The sequence below is a fragment of the Electrophorus electricus genome, chromosome 20 (genome assembly GCF_013358815.1).
Source record: "Electrophorus electricus isolate fEleEle1 chromosome 20, fEleEle1.pri, whole genome shotgun sequence".
In the NCBI taxonomy this organism is placed as follows: domain Eukaryota; kingdom Metazoa; phylum Chordata; class Actinopteri; order Gymnotiformes; family Gymnotidae; genus Electrophorus; species Electrophorus electricus.
In genome coordinates, this window is record NC_049554.1 from 7,148,338 (window position 1) to 7,170,805 (window position 22,468).

The 22,468-nt window shown below is 45.5% G+C and overlaps 2 protein-coding genes across 5 annotated transcripts in view; both read left to right on the forward strand.

Moving 5' to 3' along the window:
- Positions 1-8,296, forward strand: part of dnah1 (dynein, axonemal, heavy chain 1) — a 66,034-nt gene extending 57,738 nt beyond the window's left edge. Inside the window, exons 69-78 of the mRNA XM_035520583.1 lie at positions 1,063-1,194; positions 1,836-2,006; positions 2,293-2,472; positions 3,169-3,345; positions 3,606-3,776; positions 4,958-5,088; positions 5,500-5,644; positions 6,180-6,386; positions 7,256-7,490; positions 7,978-8,296. Coding sequence (XP_035376476.1) covers positions 1,063-1,194; positions 1,836-2,006; positions 2,293-2,472; positions 3,169-3,345; positions 3,606-3,776; positions 4,958-5,088; positions 5,500-5,644; positions 6,180-6,386; positions 7,256-7,490; positions 7,978-8,099 — 1,671 coding nt within the window. The 3' untranslated portion in view covers positions 8,100-8,296. The remainder of the gene's footprint in view (positions 1-1,062; positions 1,195-1,835; positions 2,007-2,292; positions 2,473-3,168; positions 3,346-3,605; positions 3,777-4,957; positions 5,089-5,499; positions 5,645-6,179; positions 6,387-7,255; positions 7,491-7,977) is intronic.
- A 204-nt stretch (positions 8,297-8,500) lies between these two features.
- Positions 8,501-22,265, forward strand: mapkapk3 (MAPK activated protein kinase 3). Of its 4 annotated transcripts, XR_004775396.1 has the most exons (11): positions 8,501-9,179; positions 15,545-15,684; positions 17,421-17,485; positions 18,196-18,275; positions 18,507-18,663; positions 19,202-19,277; positions 19,920-20,044; positions 20,474-20,559; positions 20,797-20,877; positions 21,203-21,418; positions 21,449-21,468. XR_004775396.1 is itself a non-coding variant. In XM_027032546.2 (10 exons), the coding sequence occupies exons 1-10, from the start codon at positions 8,925-8,927 to the stop codon at positions 21,353-21,355; spliced, it is 1,218 nt and encodes a 405-aa protein (XP_026888347.1). In that variant the 5' UTR covers positions 8,501-8,924; the 3' UTR covers positions 21,356-22,265. The 4 variants fall into 4 exon arrangements, 3 of the variants coding, with proteins under 3 accessions (XP_026888347.1, XP_026888348.1, XP_026888349.1); XM_027032546.2 differs by having other exon boundaries at positions 21,203-22,265; XM_027032547.2 differs by having other exon boundaries at positions 20,800-20,877; positions 21,203-22,265.
- The last annotated feature ends 203 nt before the right edge of the window (positions 22,266-22,468 follow it).

Genomic DNA, 22,468 nt, shown 5'->3' on the forward strand with positions numbered 1-22,468 from the left:
CACCGGTTTTTGGCACGTGTGGAATCTCCCTCCTGTGGAACACACCCCCAGCACATTTTCACACATGTGGTGATGTAACGCAGCGCCTCCCTCCACCCCTCTGCTAGGTCTGGCCTGGTGCTCCCTCTGCTATCAGTCCAGGCTGGGTTACACTGTGGCCTCAGTCCGAAGGAGACACCTAGCAGACTGGGATCAGGTTTTGCCCTTTTCGGACCATTGACGGTGATCCCAGAATAGTGATTGTAAACTCCAATAGCAGGTTTAAAGTGAGAGAGAACGGATTTACGCTTCATCTTCTGAAAAAGCTGTTATTATACAGCAGTAACACATAAATACCTTATATAAGGACAGTCCCAGGGATTATTACAACTGTTTATTGTTTGTGTGTGTGTGTGTGATTGTATTGTCTGGGCAGTGTTTGTCATGTCTGACTTCATGTCTGATTTCGGTGTCATTGTTTTTCTTTATGTGTAAGAATTTGAAGGCCTTTGTTCAACAAATGATAAGATTCTTAACTTGGGGAAGTCCACAAATATCCACAAATGACATTGCATATTATTATTACATATTTTACAATTTACAGATAATTATTACAAATTAAAGACATTAGATTATTATTACAGGTTACAGATATTACAGATTTTTCGTTCCCTCTGGCTCATTAAGGTCCTCTGATTCAGGTCTCCTCACAGTCCCCAGGTTTAGTTGTTCCACTGTGGGTTGCCAGTCCCTCTCTAACTCCCCCCCTACACACATTCCTGTTCCTCTCTCTACCGTTAGAACTCAGATCAGAACCTGCCTCAGCTGTCAGGATGTACATCTCGATGATTGTAAAGCCACCTTGGGTTTTTGTGTAAAGTGCAATATAAACCTATAATAATAATAATAATTTGTTCAGTGTGTTCTGTTGCTGCTTCTACATCACAAGTGTTTGAGAGGCTGGACCACACCTGTGTGTCAGGTCAACAAGATCTGAGTTACTATTAAGGTTTGGTATCTGTTGTGAATGGTGTATGTTTGTGTGTGCATGTGTGTGTGTGTGTGTGTGTGTGTGTGTGTCAGGGCCCCTGGGCTGAGGCTATGATGACCAGTGCAGTGGAGAGGGGGAAGTGGGTTTTCTTCCAGAACTGCCACCTCGCACCCAGCTGGATGCCCTCTTTAGAGAGACTCATCGAGAGCATTGACCCTGACAAGGTCAGCTGCACCTGACACACACACACACACACGTGCACACACACACACTCACACACTCATACACACACTTACACACACACACACACACACACACACACACACACACACTCTCATACACACATTCACACGCACACACACACACACTCATACACACACTCATATGCACACACACACACACACACACACACACACACACACACACACACACACTCATACACACATGCATGCATTCACTATCATTAATCCATAGACACTATTGTGTGTCATTCAGTGCAGTACCTGAGCACTCAGTCATTTGTTTAAATGCACCCAAATCTTCCAATTATGCTAAAAGCCCTTTCATTTTATCATTTTATGTGTGCGTGTGTGTGGGTGCGCGGGTGCGTGTATGTGCGTGTGTGCGTGTATGTGCGTGTATGTGCGGGCGTGTGTGTGCGTGCGTGTGTGCGTGTATGTGCGTGTATGTGCGGGCGTGTGTGTGCGTGCGTGTGTGCGGGTGCGTGCGGGTGTGTGCGTGCGTGTGTGCGTGCGCGGGTGCGTGCGGGTGTGTGCGTGCGTGTGTGCGTGCGCGGGTGCGTGCGTGTGTGTGTGTATATGTGTGCGTGCGTGGGTGCGTGTGTGCGGGTGCATGCGCATGGCAGGTCCATCGGGACTTCCGTCTGTGGCTCACCAGTCTGCCCAGCAACAAGTTTCCCGTGTCCATCCTGCAGAACGGCTCCAAGATGACCATTGAGCCTCCACGCGGCATCAAAGCCAACCTGCTCAAGACCTACCTCAGTCTGGGTGATGACTACCTCAACTCCTGCTCCAAGGTGCTCTCAGAACACACACACACACACCTCTTCACTACCTACATTGAAGCCTGTATATTACAAGTCAGACCAATAAAATAAACATTATATATGTAAATATAAACAACCATAAGCTGATCGCATTCGTTTTTAGCCTTGTAAATATCAAAAAAATACTGTGACCATCTCCTTCATTCTGTAACTGTCCCTCCCCCTCTCTCTCGCTCTCTCTCTCTCTCTCTTTCTTTCTTTCTTTCTCTCTTTCTCTTTCTCTCTCTCTCACTGTATCTTTCTCGCTCTCTCCCAGTCGGCTGAATTTAAATGCCTGTTGCTATCCCTCTGCCTGTTTCACGGGAACGCCATCGAGCGCAGGAAGTTCGGCCCGCTTGGGTTCAACATCCCATACGAGTTCACGGATGGTGATCTGCGCATATGCATTAGCCAACTACAGATGTTCCTCAACGAGTACCAGGATGTCCCTTATAAGGCATAAATGCACCTCTACATTTACCCATCACAACATGCACAGATGTGTACACACACTGCCCAGCATACGCTGATCTATCAGTGACATAAAATTATCTCAGATGGTCTGAGTTTGGAGTTTATAAGACAACATGTTGATCTGAATTAGGGTTATGTTAGGGTTAGGGTTAGGTTAGGGTTATGGTAGGGTTTGGATTAGGATTATGTTAGGGTTAGGGTTAGGTTAGGGTTATGTTAGGGTTATGGTAGGGTTAGGGTTAGGGTTAGGGTTAGGGTTATGGTAGGGTTAGGGTTATGGTAGGGTTAGGGTTATGGTAGGGTTAGTGTTAGGGTTATGGTAGGGTTATGGTAGGGTTATATTAGGGTTAGGGTTTGGGTTTGGGTTAGGGTTTGGGTTATGGTTAGGCTTATGTTAGGGTTATGGTAGGGTTTAGGTTAGGGTTAGGGTTATGGTAGGATTATGTTGGGGTTAGGGTATGTTAGGGTTAATTTAGAGTTGGGGTTTGAATACAAAACAAGAGACAGGGAAAGTACCCCCCCTCCCACAACACACACACACACACACCAGGAATATAAAGAAACTACTCCGCACTCAACTTTTTCTTCCTTTTCTCCCTCCCTCGCTCCCTTGCTCCCTCTCTCTCTGTTTCTCTCTCTCTCTCTCTCTCTCTCTCTCTCTCTCTCTCTCTCTCTCTAGGTACTGAAGTATACGGCCGGTGAGATTAACTATGGTGGTCGTGTAACTGATGACTGGGATCGTCGTTGTATCCTGAACCTCCTGGAGGATTTCTACTGTCCTGCTGTGCTGAACCCGGAACACGTCTACTCCCAGTCGGGACAGTACCGACAGATCAGCCCTGACCTGGACGTCAAGGTGCCCTTCCCCCACCAGCTGACATTTACTGCACGCGTATTCATCCAGCAAGCATGTTTATGGACCGTGCCTCAGACAGCTGTGGCCCCAAAACATGGCACATTCTCCCCTTAGAGACTAGCAAACCCAGACCTAAGATAGCAGCCTAAACCCTGGAGCCCCGCCCGGCACCTGAGGGTCCATAGGGAGCTGTGGGGGTTTCTTCCTGAAATATGTCGCATGTGTGACCCAAGCTCTGTCTGTGATGGACGTGTCCACAGGGCTATCTGTCGTACATCCGCGGCCTGCCCATCAACGACATGCCCGAGATCTTTGGCCTGCATGACAATGCTGACATCACATTTGCCCAGAAGGAGACGTTTGCCCTGCTGGGAGCCGTGATCCAGCTACAGCCCAGAGCTGCCTCCAGCAGGGGCAAGGCCCGGGAGGAGGTATCTCCACCTCTTTCTTATTATCATTATCATTATTATTCATTTGGGTGTCTAGTCAAACAAATACGGACAAGTTCATCACACAGCATTGGTTAAAGTGATTGAACTGGTCATTTCAGAATAATCCTCAGAGTTCATTAAATAGACAGAAGACATATGGTAGGAAAGAGAGAGGCGTCTCTGTTAGTGTCCCTGTCCCCTTCCTTAGCGTCCCTGTTAGTGTCCCTGTCCCCTTCCTTAGCGTCCCTGTTAGTGTCCCTGTCCCCTTCCTTAGCGTCCCTGTTAGTGTCCCTGTCCCCTTCCTTAGCGTCCCTGTTAGTGTCCCTGTCCCCTTCCTTAGCGTCCCTGTTAGTGTCCCTGTCCCCTTCCTTAGCTTCCCTGTTAGTGTCCCTGTCCCCTTCCTTAGCTTCCCTGTTAGTGTCCCTGTCCCCTTCCTTAGCTTCCCTGTTAGTGTCCCTGTCCCCTTCCTTAGCGTCCCTGTTAGTGTCCCTGTCCCCTTCCTTAGCTTCCCTGTTAGTGTCCCTGTCCCCTTCCTTAGCGTCCCTGTTAGTGTCCCTGTCCCCTTCCTTAGCTTCCCTGTTAGTGTCCCTGTCCCCTTCCTTAGCGTCCCTGTTAGTGTCCCTGCCCCTTCCTTAGCTTCCCTGTTAGTGTCCCTGTCCCCTTCCTTAGCTTCCCTGTTAGTGTCCCTGTCCCCTTCCTTAGCGTCCCTGTTAGTGTCCCTGTCCCCTTCCTTAGCTTCCCTGTTAGTGTCCCTGTCCCCTTCCTTAGCGTCTCTGTTAGTGTCCCTGTCCCCTTCCTTAGCTTCCCTGTTAGTGTCCCTGTCCCCTTCCTTAGCGTCCCTGTTAGTGTCCCTGTCCCCTTCCTTAGCGTCCCTGTTAGTGTCCCTGTCCCCTTCCTTAGCGTCCCTGTTAGTGTCCCTGTCCCCTTCCTTAGCGTCCCTGTTAGTGTCCCTGTCCCCTTCCTTAGCTTCCCTGTTAGTGTCCCTGTCCCCTTCCTTAGCTTCCCTGTTAGTGTCCCTGTCCCCTTCCTTAGCTTCCCTGTTAGTGTCCCTGTCCCCTTCCTTAGCTTCCCTGTTAGTGTCCCTGTCCCCTTCCTTAGCTTCCCTGTTAGTGTCCCTGTCCCCTTCCTTAGCATCCCTGTCCTGTCCTCTTCCATGGCTCTGAATTCCTGGCCTCCTCCAGATCATAGAGGAGATTGTAGCAGCCATTGTGGAGAAGATTCCCAACCCCATCAACATTCAGGAAGTCACAGATAAATACCCAGTGAAGTATGAGGAGTCAATGAACACTGTGCTGGTTCAGGAAGTTATCAGGTATATACACACACACACACACACACACACACACACACACGCGCGCACATACCTACAAACACATACCCGCATGCACACACATGCATATACCTACACACACACACACATACAGGATACAAATGTACTATAAAAGAGTAAGGTTTGTGAATTCGTATTGAATATCAAACACAAAGGGTACAAAATGTAATAACATTAGTAATTCTTAGTAATAGAATCTCCCACTTTCTCAAAAAGAGTGGATAATGGTAACCTTCATTAGCAGCTGTCACTCTAATTCTCTTTACTCAAAGATATGAAGTAATTTCAACTGTTTTTCTGATATAATAAGTTATTAGCAGTTTATTAGCAGTCCTTTCTTTTTCTTACTGGTTTGAAGCGTGAAGTTATTTGCAGTGATCTTTCTTTCCGCAGATACAATAAGTTGTTGGCTGTGATATCTCAGAGTCTAAGTGATCTGGTCAAGGCTCTGAAGGGTTTGGTCGTGATGTCGTCTGAACTGGAGCTCATGGCTGACAGCCTGTTCATCAATGCTGTCCCAGACATGTGGAAGGCCAAGGCAAGAAGCTGTCTTCATTCCTGTCTGCTCTCTGTCTCTCTCTCACACACACACACGCACACACACAGACACACACACACACACACACACACACACACAGACACACACACACACACACGCACACACACAGACACACACACACGCACACACACAGACACACACACACACACACACATGCACACACACACACACACACACACACACACAAACTCTTTGTTTCTGGTAATGCTTCTGGTTTCTGTAATCTCAACTGACTGAAGCATTCATGCAATCTGTGGAATTCTTGTTTTATTCTTTCCTAATCTCTAAAATGTGTGGCCGACTGGTGCACCGCCTGCACTGGAGTGGAATCGGTTAATGTTGAGGCGCAGGACTCCATTTACATTTACAGCATTTAGTAGATGCTCTTGTCCAGAGTGACTTACAATATATAACTAAAGTATATAATAACATCTTATTAAATGACACTATGATTTTTCTAATATAGTGATGTATTGTAATTTGGCTCTGGTGTTCAGCGTGTCTTTTCCTGCAGGCCTACCCGTCCCTGAAGCCCCTGGCGTCCTGGGTGTCGGACCTGCTGCAGCGCCTGGCCTTCCTGCAGGGCTGGATGGTGGATGGCATTCCTGCCGTCTTCTGGATCAGTGGCTTCTTCTTCCCGCAGGCTTTCCTGACAGGCACGCTGCAGAACTATGCCCGCCGCGCCATCCTCTCCATCGACACCATCAGCTTCAGTTTTGAGGTGTGCATGCGTCCCTTTAGCTCCGGGGATTGTCTGATACTGAGAGTGTAGCCCAGCACCAGAGAAGAAGACAGTTCTAGAGCAGGAAAGGACTAATCCCGGCAGACATAATCCAAGGCCTGGATTAGGAAACGTCAGAGCACACCAGCCACGGAATGACACTTAACTCTTCTACTTATGATGGAATGAAGGTGTCAGTTCAGTTAAGTAAAACACTTCAGTGTCAGGATGGGCAAACTGGAATCTGCACATACCAGTTTGTATGAAAAGTAGTAATGATTAAGTATTGGGCTGGACGTTAGAGGTTAGAGTTAAGAGTCATAACATTTCATTTGTAATGCAAAAAAATTAAAAATCAGTCAACATTACTTGTAATTACAACTAATTATAAAACCACTCAACTCAAATGATTATAAAACCACACAACTCAAAGATGTCATACATTGATATAAACCTGTTATTCTTCTCTGTTCTGGTCCTCAGCTAAAGCCAGACCTTGATAAAAGCTGTATTGTGTTGTGGTGGTCATGCACTTCCTTACACTGCCCATGTTAGGCAGGACACATCTGATTACACTGATGCATTAGTTCCACCGAGAGCTTGTGCTTGCAGGACTTTTAAAGCCATTAGGCAAATTACAGAGACGATCTAAAAACAGATGGAACAATATCCATCATTTAAACGTTCCCATCTAATGTTCCCAAAACATTTATGACTGTGTGATGTACCAGTTCTTAAAACACAGCAGTGATATTAAACAACCATGAATCTACCATGAAGAGTAGTAGTTGACGTGTATTTTATCTCATGACATGTAGTTTTATGCCAGTATTCTTCAGAAGTTCCTCATTTTCCTCATCCTTCCCCAGGTTATGAAGGAGCCAGCGTCGGAGCTGACGGAGCGGCCGCAGGTGGGCTGCTTCATCCGCGGCCTGTTCCTGGAGGGGGCGTGCTGGGACCATGAGGCCCAGCGGCTGGCTGACTCTCGGCCCAAGGAGCTCTACACAGAGATGGCTGTCATACGCCTGCAGCCTGTCACCAACCGCAAACCTCCAGACTCTGGAGTTTACATCTGCCCTATATACAAAACGCTTACACGTGCCGGTGAGCTGTTTTGTGTGTTTGTGTGCGTGTGTGTGTTTTTGCATGCGTGTGTTTGTGCATACGTGTTCGTGTGTGTGTATGTGTTCGTGTGTGTGTTTTTGTGTACAAGTGTGTTTGTGCGTGTGTGTGTGTGTGTGCGCGTGTTTGTATGTGTGTGTGTGTGTGTGTGTGTGTGTGTGTGTGTGTGTGTGCGTGTGTGTGAGATGGTGTAGATTTTCTGTATGAAACCTGACACCCTTGTTCTGAGAGGTTCACGCTATGACATTCTCACACTAAGACATTTTGCTGTCTCTCTCTCTCTCTCTCTCTCTCTCTCTTTTCTTCCTTTTTGGTTTTCTGACTCCCTGCTTTTCTCATTTATCTCTCCTGTCTCCCCTTTTCTCTCTCTCTCACTCTTTCTCTTGCTCTCTCTCTCTCCCTCTCCTTTCCTCCCTCTCCTTTCCTCCCTCTCTCTCCTTCTCTCCCTCTGTCTCTTTTTCTCTAACAGGAACTCTCTCCACCACTGGTCACTCCACAAACTATGTGATTGCAGTGGAGCTGCCCACCGACCGAAGCCAGAGGCACTGGATCAAACAAGGCGTGGCACTGATATGTGCTCTGGATTACTGAACACACACACACACACGCGCACACACACTGATATTTCCAATTTAAACCCTAGCTGATTAAGCATGTCAAGCTAACCCTTTTTCCTAGAGTGATGATCTCTCAGCTAAACTCCTCTGCCTCTGCACTCTCTGCATTGTCCTTCTGTCTAATTCTGTGTGGTCTGTCTGGAAGGAAGTGTTTTGGTTTCTCAGCATATGGAGCTCTATATTCATTAAAATAAAGTTAGTAAACTGCACTTTCAGCACAAACTCTTGATCAATTTTGTCCTATCGAGAGCATGTTGGACACACACACACACACACACAAACGGTTCTTTTCAGTGCTCCGCGTTTTGGGAGGCACTGTGTCTTTAAGAGACGCGTGTCTGTGGAACTTCTGGGGAGTACCGCCGCTGACGCAGGGTCCAGTGATCGCTTGAGAGCGAGCGAAAGGGAAGGACGTTGGAAAAAGATGACATTGACGGGAAATACACATAGCTGTCTAGTTTCTTTAAAAAAATTCCGTGACTTTGTCAGTGAAGTTTTGTAAGTGATTAGTAAAGACAGACCTAAAAATCACATTGCGCTTAATTTTAATTAAAGTATTTTTTCGGTAGGGGGATGTTCATTCAGTGCGAACTTTGAGGATATACTGTCATTGCGTCTAGAGAGCGTGGGCGGGGAAACTGAACATAATAGTTTTGTCAGTTTAACTGTGCAGTGTTTTTTTTGTGGTTAATTTGGGAAAGTTGACATAAATCACCACTCAGATAGTAACCGGACTTATTTGCGCACTTTGGCGCGTCCTGTCCCCACGCTGAAGTTCGAGCTGAGTATAAGGCGGAATATGCTCCACAATGGCACGACCGAGGAGGAGAAACAGGAGGCGCAAAAGCAGACCGGCGAAAGCCACGCGTCCACGGCGGACACCGGCACCGGCGGCGCCGCGCACTCTCCCGGGCCAGCCTTTCCCAAACTAGACCTAAAACGCAACGCGGTGACGGACGACTACAAGATCTCCAGCCAGGTGCTGGGGTTGGGAATCAACGGCAAAGTCTTGGAATGTTTCGACAAGAAGACGGGAGAGAAGTGCGCGCTGAAGGTAAACTTCAGAAAGTTGCTCACTCGCGACGAACGTTAACTCCAGCAAGAGTGACTGCTAGGAGATATGACTTGTTGAATGTCTTTTTATTTCATGCACTATAAATGGAAGACCTTTGACCAACAGAACCTGAGCGCTTTGCCATATATCTGCCCTTTGGCCATTAATTACGCCTGCCCCTTGGGTTTTGGAATCTGTTGATTCATTTAGCTTATAGAGAGATTTTTGTGAAATACCGAAGCTGGAACTGATTCAGTGGCGCTGCGTGTAGCATTGCTGTATGTCTTTCCCTCTGTCCGTGAGAGAGGTTTTAGGAAGGACGCAGCGGACGAGAGTCACCGAGACGGGGTCAACCATAGCCGGCCCCTGTAGTTCCAAAATTATCATTTAGGCACAAAATGACCTTTTTGTTGAGAAGATGTGGACGATTTATTTAATATATCGTGTGTCGTGCAGTATCTCTTATTTGGCGTTATATGATATATTGTTTATCTCAAGAAGCATGACAGCATATGCGTGCGTGCGTGCGCGCAAGAGAGAGGTGTCAGTAACGTGGTTCCCTGTCGGGTTCCTGGAAGGCCTGAGCAGTATTACTGGGTCATCGGACCCCGTTAGACCCTTCCGCGGCTCTGCGATGGAGCGCGCAGCTTGCAGATTACGCAGTGGAAACATGTCACCACTATCGCGAGGCCGCACATAGCACGATTTACCGACCATCCGTATCCCAGCAACCCAGAACACAGAGGAGTCGCGAGACAGAACGGCGTTCAGGGTGCGGGGGGGGGGGGGGGGGGTTGCATAAACAGTAGACTAAAATAAAAAACAGTAAAATCTGGTTTTTAACTCTCATTTGCCATTATCGCTGTGCCTTTTGTGTATAAAAGTAAACTAGTCATGATTGTGTTATTTGTGGGTAAGGTTGGTATGATGGTTAAAGACCATCAGGTATAAAGACTTACAGGTATAATTAAGTATTTAGAGAGATGTTTACAGATAGGCCCCAGGCCAGAGATTAGGTGTTTTTACTTTAGGTTATTACTTTGTCCTCAAAAAATAAATGTGTGTGTGGGTGGGTGTGTAAGACAGAAAGCTGGACAACAGAAAATATCTGAAACAGAAAGGGACATGAGTGTAAAAAAGTTTTAGAAAGGGGAAGAGAACAGCACCTGGTAAGATGGCATTAACTGAGAATACAACCCTGAAACACATCATGATCTTTGTGAAGGGTGCCCACTGTACCAGTCAACATGTTCATGACTTTAATTAGCCCATAACTCCCCAGATGTAGAGACACACTGAGCCCAGTCTACTCCTGATAATGGATCCTGAACCAAACGGTAGACTGAGGGGAGGCCACCTCTTCTTTTCTTCTTACTACTGATCTGAGACCTGTTTGGTCGGCTGTAGTGTTTGGGGGGGATTTATGTATGGATAGCCTGATTATGCAAGCTGTATTATAGCTCAGATAAACAAAGGCACAGTTCTGGACTCAGAGGGACGTGGGACTCAGTCTGTTCCTCCATACCTTCTGCAGTAAATCTGATTGGCTCCTCTCCAAGTGGAATTGTAACTCAATCAGATACCATGTTGGAATTCTGGACAGTTTCTGCTTTTAATGTAAGGGAGTAACATAACGTAACGTAGCATAGCGTAATGTCATGTAATGTCATGTAACGTAAGAGATCCTGATTCGAGAAGTGTGACTACAGGGCCCAGTCATGTGACTACAGGGCCCAGTCACACCTACTTAATGCAGTGCTGTAAAGCTCTGGAATCAAACCAGGTGAACCACACCTTCCTCTGGCCTTAGTGACAATGAATGTTCATGTTTTACTGTTCTCATCCCTTCACGCTCACCTTTGACCTTTACCTTCTCAGGTTACTGTCTCATTTGTAGCCAATATTTCAAGCGGCTAAATTCTTTCCAGTGTTTAAATTCAGGTGCTTCAGAATCTGTCATTGAATCTGTCATCGTTGTAACAGGAGACTTTCACAGTCGTAAATGTAAGTGGTTTGTCTTCTAATGGGTGATGTTGAGTACGTCAGGCTTTGGTACGGTCACCATGTCCTGAAGGATTGTGGTGCTGTACTTGATTTCCAGGTGACTGGATCATCTTGACATGTTGACAGCTTCCCACTACAGGACCAAGAGAGTGTATTTTCAGATGCAGCGGTTATTTTCCCCAGTAAATGCGATATATCTGTTGCTACACCATCCTCCCCAACTCCATGCGCTTTTTGCCATTCTAATGTAGCTTGGTGCACTTGGCATTTTTTGCTTCCATATCAAACACTACGGAGTCGCGAACATTGTTTAACTTCATAGCTCATTGTTTGGTTTACCTGTCTTTAGGTTGCGTGTAATCATCAAATCCAAGCGCGGTTGCCACGAAACTCGGATGAACCTGCTTGTTATCTTCACTGTGTCTTGTGTATATATTCTCATACAGCTGCTGTCCTTTATTACTCAACTTCCTCCGGACGTTATTAGTCCCACCGCAGGCAGTCCTGGACACACTGTAAACCTCGCCAGTATTCTCATTACGTCGGCTACAGCACAGGGGGCGAACTGTGATGGAGGAAGGGAAGCGTGAACCTGCCGAGTCTGCCTGAGAGAATCCACCCTTTTAATCAAATGTGATTACTTAGATTATGATTTGTCTGTTTACTAGAGTTGACTGTTTGCCAGCACGTTGAAGCTGATGTAGGTGTGTGTGGGCTGAAACCAGCCTCTGACGTCTACAGCCCTCTAATTCTGTTTAGCAGAGCTTTTATTTTGAATAAACCATTATGCACCAGTGTTGTTTACATTTATACGTTAACATACTTATGCCTCAGTTTATCATCTCTCGCTCTCTGTGTATCTATGTCTTCCTGTCCATGCCGTTGTGTAGTTATACACAACCTCATCGCTTACCTCGTAACACAACCCCAGCAGTTACCTCGTAACACACCCCCTGCAGTTACCTCGTAACAAAAAGCACTATGAACATGTTCCATTTTATAGCCTATTTCAAAAGCACAAAGCTGTAAACAGCACCGTTCACCATTTGTGTGCTTTTGACCAATCACATTTATCAGTGGCGAGCATGTTGAGTGCCCTGACCAATCACAGATGTTTTGTTTGAGTGTTCTTTGAGCTGTGTGCCAAAGGAGGGTCGATTACAGCCAATTACAGTTACAATTACAGTGGCCCCTGCAGTAGGAGCTCAGTGACTTGTTTTGAAACATTTCATCTTAGTTGCAATCATTCAGAATTTCAGTCCAGAATAATGATCTGTTCTTTGTTCTCCTGTCATGAATAAACATCGTGTCTCAGCACAAACAGGAGAACCCAGCTGAGGTTGCTTGTGCTTGTTGATATGCAAGATGCTGTCACTCTCTCCCCCCCTCATCGTCTGGTTTTTCCTTCCTTCCTGGAAACCCAGATCCAACTCTGGCATCTTTGGTTCCCTCTTCACAGGGTTCTAGTAGCTTCAGTGCATGTCTTTCCCTCTGTGGTGAGGTGGAGAACACTCACTGAGCAGAACTGAAACTAGGGTATGTGGGTACAGGCCTAGCACTAGCCAGAGCTCTTCGGTCTTCAGAAGTGTTTGGGATGAAAGTTCAGGTACAGGGATCTGGTCCTGGATCAGCTAGTAGCAGCCAGCGTGGAAAATCCAGCATGAACTCTGACCATGTGGACAGCAGGACTCTGGAGCTGAGATCAGAAACTCACGAACATCCACCAGAGTGGGGCTATGGATTAGAGCACAGTTTGTGAGGTGTATGTGTGCGTGCGCGAGTGTGTGTGTGAGCGCGCGCGAGTGAGCGTGTGTGAGCGTGTGTGTGTGTGTGTGTGTGTGTGTGTATGTGTGTGACCTGAATGTATTCTATTAATTAGAATTAAAGTGTAATTAGAAGCCTGTAACATATTTTGTCTCCCTGTCATTTGGAAATGCGTGCTTGTCATCTGGGAGAGAAACCGTAAGGGCAGGAATGGTTCAATACACACCAGTAGTTTCAGTGTCGGTGATTCTAAATGTAAATATACTTACAGATGATTTAATGTCATTATTAGGAATTTAGGAAAATGTTCATATTGCACTAACACCACAATTCCACATAGAGACTTGTGCATTATGGTAAAGACCTACTATAAATGTCAGTAAGTTGTTCAACTTTGTGGTCGGAAGCACATGTAAGTACACTCACACTTTATTGTCCACTACAGCGTGTGTCCATATTTCATTATGGATGTGTACAACATTCAGACACCGACATCTTTGTATGGATTATGTATCAGATCTGGGTTTACCAGTCAGACGTAATCATAGTAATAATGTGATTGCTGCTTTTCCACCAAGAGACTGAATGGTTGAGTGAAATAAAAGATGTTTGTTTGTAGTAGTAGATCCCCCCCCCCCCCCCCCCACACACACACACAAACATACACACACACACAGGTGTGATCTTGTCTGATTCTTTTAACAGGTTGCACATGTAAGTGTGTAAAAGAGAGTGTTACATAAAGTTTCTTCTGCATAAAAAGTTCCTCTTTTCTCTGCACATTATGGTTTGTGTGCAGTGTTTTGTTTGTGGTTCCTCACTAAACACGCTGAGAATTACAAACAAATCCCTCACAAGGTCTCCGCCGGGTGGCTGTGTGTGTCAGTCTCTGTATAGCAGGAGCAGAGGGAAGACTTCAGGCTCCGATTACACAAACCACAACACAAACCCAAATGCTGAGAAAGATCTGGACGTCCTTGTGTAACACACACACACACAGTAGTTCATAGTTTCCAATCAACAGAAAGAGGTTAGGTAAGTGGGCGGAGGTCAGACTGTGTTGCCTCCACTCCTTCACACACACACTGCTCTCATCCTTGACGGGTTTAAAATGCAGCTCAGTGTGTTCGTCAGTTCTTTGTTTTTTGCCTGGAAGTGGCTGATAACCATGAGCATAATGAGCATAATGAGTCTGCACTGCGCCTCCCTGATGGACATGAACGCGTCTGTGGGTCGATGGTAGCAAACGCCTGCCAACTCTCCAACCTTTCTGTTGTAAATCAGACGTGAACTAGTTGTGTTTCTGGCTTTCTTTCTTTTCTCTCTCTTTAACAAGTACAGACACACACACACACACACACACACACACACACACACACACACACACACTCTCTCTCACACTGAGGTGTGTGGTGTTGGTCACCCAGAAGGAGACAGATGACTCTCTGCTCCTAAAATACTCTCTGATGGAAGACGTGTGCAGTGCCTATTCCAGTCCAGCATGTGTCTGCTACCCTCGTCTCTCTCTGTCTCTCTCTGTCTCAGTGAGCTCAGCTGTGGTGGGGACACTAAGCACTAACCCGAGTGGTTCTAAATCATTATATTTCTCCTCCCGTGATCTTATTTATATTCTTACTTCTTATTTCGTTACATTTATTAGATCACTTGGCAGTTTTGTCCTTCTTTGCCCTCTCAGTAGTTTAGGGGCGAGAGGCCAGATGGGAAGTTTGTGTATTGCTTGAAGAAAGTACGTGTGATTAGGAATGTTCCCTGACCACTCCAGTGAGCCTGAACAATTCAGTCAAATTTATACAGTTTTAGCTTCAATTTGAGTCTTTCGTACACTAATTATTGCTATTAGACCTTTTTGTGTAAATACACCAAAACCAATAATTACATTAAGAAGCCATGTGAAAAGTAAATATAATTACTGCCAACCACTGACCACTAACCACTAACCACTGACCACTAACCACTGATCACTAACCACTAACCACTGACCACTAACCACTGATCACTAACCACTGACCACTAATCACTGATCATTAACCACTGACCACTAACCACTGATCACTAACCACTGACCACTAACCACTGACCACTAACCACTAACCACTGACCACTAACCACTGATCACTAACCACTAACCACTGACCACTAACCACTGACCACTAACCACTAACCACTGACCACTAACCACTGATCACTAACCACTGACCACTAACCACTGATCACTAACCACTGACCACTAACCACTGATCACTAACCACTGACCACTAATCACTATTAACCATGAGCAGAATTTGATTATATTCCAGCTGCATGGACTTTGACTTTAAACAGCAGTTTAAAACCCAGTTTTGTATTGATTTCCTATAGCTACATATTTTTTATTTCCTGTACGTTTACTCCCTCGGCGTATCCTTACACAGCCTGGTTACCTGATCAATTAATGGCCCAAAAGTCGAAACAGCTCAACTCTCTTTTCTAACGATCATCTCCTGAACCTCCCAAATCCCCCCGGACAGAGAGGTTGGAGTCGTGGCGTGTTAACGGGGTTTCACGTTCCCTGTGTGTCTGTGCTTCTTCTCACTCAGATCCTGTATGACCACCCAAAGTCTCGGCGGGAGTTGGAGCTCCACAGTCGTGTGTCTGGCGGGCCGTACATCGTACGCATCCTCAACCTCTACGAGAACATGCACCATGGCAAAAAATGTCTGCTCATCATCATGGAATGGTGAGAACCCTTCCCAGCATGCATCACTCAGGCTACTGTAATGCATGCCTCAGGTCAGCCGGGCACGATGTCAGTAAATGAGTGTAGCCTCATCCTTAACTACATGTTCAGGGTTTTTTCCTCATGTACGTGAAAAGAGCTTTAACAGATTCTGGATTAACGCCTCGGTGCATCTGGGGTTGAGCAGATCAGTAAACACACCAAGGCTCCCAGATGCAGTCATCCTTCTCTCAGTTTGACAGTGGCACTGAATGGAAAACAGAGGGACTGCGCATGTGAGTGACCATGTTCTGCCTGTGAGCCGGCTAAGAAACCAGTATTACAAACATCCCCTTTGCAAACACCCCATTACAAAAACTGAGTAAGTTACGGTTTGCTTCCAGCCAAGCTGCACCAGTCCTCTGTTTGTGGAGGCCCATTTTGCAGGGTTAGGGTTAGGGTTAGGGTTCGGGTTCGGGTTAGGGAGTTACCCACGGCATTACACAGGTCAGTGTCGTCGTCCCCCCCCCCCCCCCCCCCCCCGCTCATGGAAGATTTGGAAGTTCATAAATGAGTCGAGGCTGCAGGCCAGTAAAGTCCTTCTTAGCAACGATGTGAGACATTTCACTTGTTCCCACACAGTTGAGGTTTCATTAGCATACTTTACTGATGTAAGCAGCACAACACATTTGACCTGTTATTTTAAAATATGAGCATTAAATGTCATTGGATTATATTGATGGCTAGATAGCTAACTAATAACAGTTTACAGTAATTACATTAGTATACAATAATAACAGTTTACAGTGAAAATACATTTATCTGATGCTTTTATCCAAAGTGACTTACAATTCTGATTGAGTATAACTTGAGAAATTGAGGGTTAAAGGCCTTGCTCAGGGGTCCACAACAAGGGCAACTTTGAGTGGTGGGGCTTGAACCAGCAACCTTCCAATTACAAGTTAAGTAACTTAACCACTGAGCTACCACTGCCCCTGTTAGTGTATAATAATATGAGTGTACAATAATAACAGTTTACAATAACATTATGTACAATAACAGTTTACAACGAAAACATTAGTGTACAATAATAACATTAGTGTACAAAAATAACAGTTTACAATAATAACATTAGTGTACAATAATAACAGTTTACAATAATAACATTAGTGTACAAAAATAACAGTTTACAATAATACATAGGACACTGCTATTGGGTTCTAAGTGTGTGAAATCACATGGACGTGTCTGTGCAGTTTTAGAGTTTTAGAGTTTATAAGACATGTAATTCCCTTAACCAATGGAAATCAGCTCCCTATGACTTTCTATTGTAGTCACTCAAATTCACACACCACTGTGTCCCGAAGCTGCTCTGTGTGTGTGTGTGTGTGTGTGTGTGTGTGTGTGTGTGTGTGTGTGTGTGTGTGTGTGTGTGTGTGTGTGTGTGTGTGTGTGTGTGAGATGAGGGGAAGTAGAGCTAAGGAGGTTGTGAAACTGTGTGTGTATGTGGTTTAATCTCTCTGTGTTTCTCTTTCACTGCCTTATCAGCAATTGTGTGTGTGTGTGTGTTCGTGTGCATAACATAGAGTGACTCAAGATGCCAAAGACAAATGTTGAAAGGTTTTTCTCTCTCTCCCTCCTTCTCTCTCTCTCTCACTAAGTTAATGTGTTTCCCTCGGACTCTTTCATACTGAAATAGGAAGTGAGATTAAATGTCGGTTTCATTTTGTGTGTGTGTGTGTCTGGGTGTGTTTTAGTATGGAAGGGGGAGAACTCTTTAGTAGGATTCAAGCCAGAGGAGACCAGGCCTTTACTGAAAGAGGTTTGTTTGTATCTTTGTTTATTTTCCCAGAATCCACCACACACACACACACACACACACACACACACACACACACACACACACACACACACACACACACACACACACACACACACACACACACACACACACACACACAAACAGAGAGAGTGGGAAACCGCAATCAGCCCCAGAAAGACGCCTTCCTCTAAGTTCAGTCCAGCCAACAAAAACAGTCTGGGTATTGTTGACTGTTGACTGTAACTGGGTTGGAACTGGTGTGATACATTGGAACTGGTGTGATATGTCGGAACTGGTGTGATACATCTGAACACTCAACTGCACTTCCTGTAGTCTTGAAAATACATGTTAATCATAGTTTCATAAAATTCCATAACCAAACCCACCTCTGGTGTTGTGTGTTTTTGTCTTTTTTTGTGTGTGTGTGTTTTGTGTGGTTTATGTGGTTTGTCTGTTTTTTTGTTTTTTGTGTTTGTGTGTGGTTTATGTGGTTTTGTCTGTTGTGTGTTTTTGTGTTTTTTGGTTTGTGTGTTTTTGTCTGTTTTTGTGTTTTTTGTGTGTGGTTTATGTGGTTTTGTATGTTTTTGTGTGGTTTATGTGTTTTGTGTGTGTTTTTGTGTATTGTGTTGTTTTTGTGCATTTTTGTGTTTTTTGTGTGTTTTTGTGTGTGTTTTATGTGGTTTGTATGTTTTTGGTGTGTTTTTGTGTAGAGGGCTCTGAGATCATGCGAGACATCGGCACGGCCATTCAGTACCTGCACAATATGAACATTGCTCACAGAGACATCAAGGTAATAGTGGTGTGTGTGTGTGTGTGTGTGTGTGTGTGTGTGTGTGTGTGTGTGTGTGTGTGTGTGTGTGTGTGTGTGTGTGTAAACCGAAAAAAAAATAATGCTGTGACTCCTAATTCACTTGGAGAAGTTGTCAAACACTTTGACCAGCTAATTTAAGCGGTCTTAAAGACTCTCCTGCAGTCTCACTTTAATCACTGATAAACAGTCTGAACTGTTCCTTCCCTCCAGCCAGAGAACCTGCTCTACACCTCTAAAGATTCCAACGCCATCCTCAAACTGACAGACTTTGGTTTTGCCAAAGAAACGTCATTGCACAACCCGCTGCAGACACCATGCTACACTCCGTACTACGTGGGTACGTGGACCCGCTGTTCTGAGGTCAGCTGTACGTCCACACGTTTGACCCTTACACTGCAGTTTGATTTGCATTATTTTAATCACATGTTTGTTAACAAACAAGTGAATAATATAATGGAAGTGAAACTCTCAAGATGGACGAGAGGAGCTTGTAAAACCCTGGCTTGGTGTGTTTTGCTGACATTGCATTTCTGTCTCTCTGTTGGCTTCAATATCTCTTTCCTTCTCCCTCCCTGTCTCTCTCTCTCTCTGTCTCTCTTCCTCTCTCTCCCTATGGCTCTCCCTCCCTGTCTCTCTCTCTCTCTGTCTCTCTTCCTCTCTCTCCCTGTGGCTCTCCCTCCCTGTCTCTCTCTCTCTGTCTCTTTTCCTCTCTCTCCCTGTGGCTCTCCCTCCCTGTCTCTCTCTCTCTGTCTCTTTTCCTCTCTCTCCCTGTGGCTCTCCCTCCCTGTCTCTCTCTCTCTCTGTCTCTCTTCCTCTCTCTCCCTATGGCTCTCCCTCCCTGTCTCTCTCTCTCTCTGTCTCTCTTCCTCTCTCTCCCTGTGGCTCTCCCTCCCTGTCTCTCTCAGCCCCTGAGGTTCTGGGCCCTGAAAAATATGACAAGTCATGTGACATGTGGTCACTGGGTGTGATCATGTACATCCTGTAAGTATGAGCCCTGATTACTCGTGTACTCTTAGCAGAGTGATTTACTCTTAGTCAACCCTCTAGACACTAGAGCTGTTTGCTATTGTAATTAAGGTATTGTTCTTTTTATGTGGTATTCTATGTTCTAATTACAGAAAAAAACTCTGTATGGAAAAATTAACTGTATGTAGGTGTGTTTTACACTGGGCAGTTCGAACCCTTGCCTTACAGTGTTTAGACCCCAGTGATGTTTAGATCCCTGTGGTTTAGATCTCTGTGGTGTTTTAGCACCAGTGGTGTTTAGATCCATGTGATGTTTAGATCCCAGTGCAGTGGTGTTTTAGCATAAGTGGTGTTTAGATTCCAGTGGTGTTTTAACACCATTGGTGTTTAGATCCCGGTGGTGTTTAGATCTCTGTGGTGTTTTAGCACCAGTGGTGTTTAGATCCCAGTGGTGTTTAGATCTCTGTGGTGTTTTAGCACCAGTGGTGTTTAGATCCCAGTGGTGTTTTAGCACCAGTGGTGTTTAGATCCCAGTGGTGTTTAGATCCCAGAACAGCGTCTCCTTAAATATCAGCATGATTCCCCTTTTAAGGTAAAGCAGTCCACACAGCTGAGTGTTTGTTGTTTTTGTTTGTTTGTTGTTATTTGTTTGTGCAGGTTGTGTGGCTTCCCACCCTTTTACTCCAATACGGGACAGGCCATCTCCCCCGGCATGAAGCGCCGTATCCGCATGGGCCAGTACGAGTTCCCCAACCCAGAGTGGGCAGACGTATCAGAAGAGGGTGAGCCTATACTTTGTGTGTGCACATGTGCGCACGTGCGTGTTTGTGTGTGTGTGTGTGAGAGAGAGAGAGAGAGAGAGAGAGAGAGAGAGAGAGAGAGAGAGAGAGAGAGAGAGAGAGAGAGAGAGAGAGAGAGTGCTTGTGAATGTGCATGTGTGTGTGAGTCCTGACAAGGTAAAGTGCTTTTAACAAAATTTATGAACCTCTATATTTAGCTTCATGGTGTGTGTGTGTGTGGGGGGGGGGGGGTTGTTGTTGTAAATAGCTGTCAGCTGTTGTGTCAAAGTGTGAATTTATACCATGTTCATGTTCAGAAACAGACACTTCACTCACTAACACTTCACTCACAAACACTTCACTCGAACACTGCAGTGCTTGTAAAACTGTAAACATGTGAGAAAAACATATTTGGTGTCTCTCCTCCACCAGCCAAACAGCTGATCAACCAGCTGCTTAAGACCGACCCCAGTGAGAGGATGACAATCGCACAGTTCATGAACCACCCCTGGATCAACGTGAGTGTGTGTGTGTGTGTGTGTGTGTGTGTGTGTGTCCGCGTGTGCGCGTGTGTGTTCGCGTGTGTGTGTGCGCGTGTATGTGCGTGCGCACGCGTATGTGCGCGCGTGTGTGTGTGTGTATGTGGGTGTGCGTGCCTACATGAGTATGTGAAGTGGTGAACATCTTTACATGTTGTTCTTTTTTTGTTCAGCTGAGATCTGTGGTTACATTAGTAGATTTTCCTTTTATTTCAGCAGTCAATGGCAGTCCCTCCAACGCCACTGCACACTACGCGGGTCCTCACTGAAGACCGGGAAATGTGGGACGAAGTGAAAGTAAGTGGTAGTCAGCACTGACCCCTGCTGGCCAAACATGGAAATGTACCTCAGCATGAAAACATGATTCTCCATTAATTCACTGAAGGCTTCGATATTTTTAAACAGTATAAATAATAACCACTAATATAATTTATACGTATAAATTTGAATGATTATTACTGCATAAAGTAATGAAATCATTTATTTAAATTTAATTTGGTATAGTTTAATTACAACATCTGTTAGTGAGGGACTCTGTTTGCTGTAGTTCGCACTTACATCCACAAGAGGGAAGCAGAGCTCTTACTTCACTCTCTTTCCCTCATGGACTCGATGTGTCTAGGAGGAGATGACCAGTGCTCTCGCTACCATGCGTGTGGACTATGACCAGGTGAAGATCAAGGACCTGGACACGTCCAGCAACCCCCTGCTCAACAAGAGAAGGCGGAAGGCCGCTGCTGCCAGCGGAAAGAGCGCCGTCTGCAACAGCCAATGACAGATGAGCGAGGGAGTGGACAGCCAATGAGAGATGAGCGAGGGAGTGGACAGCCAATGAGAGATGAGGGAGGGAGTGGACAGCCAATGAGAGATGAGGGAGGGAGTGGACAGCCAATGACAGATGAGCGAGGGAGTGGACAGCCAATGAGAGATGATGGAGGGAGTGGACAGCCAATGACAGATGAGCGAGGGAGTGGACAGCCAATGACAGATGAGCGAGGGAGTGGACAGCCAATGAGAGATGAGGGAGGGAGTGGACAGCCAATGAGAGATGAGGGAGGGTGTGGACAGAGACGCTGCGTCTGAGGAGAGAGCAGACTGGTGGTCATTGAAGGAAGAAGAAATGGTTGAAGAGGAAGAGGAAGAGTGAGTGGGTTGAGCAACAGATGCGTGCATGAGTGGACAATAAAAGTAGAAGGGATGTGTCAGCATGAAAGAAGAAGTGAGCATGAACGTTTGACTGGAGAGAAAATTACTCTGTGAGCACAGAGTCACAGGGGATCCTCCACACACCGTCTCAGCGTAGCCAGAGCGTCACACACATTAGCACTGTATTCCTTTAGGGGGTGGGGGGGGCATTGGTTGGTAGTGGTGGTCTTTTCGCTCTGTCCCTCCACAGAATGTGTCTGCGTTTGTTTACTTCTTTTAATGGAAACACAGACTCTGAAAAAATGTGACATGAATTTTTCCGCACAGTTTAGTTTCGGTGTTCTTCAAAAGTTGTAACATGTTTCTGAATATGATTCATGTTTTATGAATCACAAATAACAAACCAGTGGCTTCACATTTGTTGACACATAATGGTTTTTTAAATACTTTCATGCTCTTGTTCCCAGAAATACTGAAATACAACATTGTTCTAAGTGTGTTGATCTGAATAAAATGTTGAATTCAGATTAGGAGGAAAATGGAATATTTCGCTGTCATTCAAAATATAATCCAGGGAATATCAGAACAAACCATATTCAGACATTCCTTCCTTGGACACTTTGTTGTCATGTCTGTTGTTAATGTTAGGGTATATTAGGGTTAGGTTAAGGGTATGCTAGGGTTAGGTTAGGTTTAGAGTTAGGTTAAGGGTAGGTTAGGGTATGTTAGGGTTAGGTTAAGT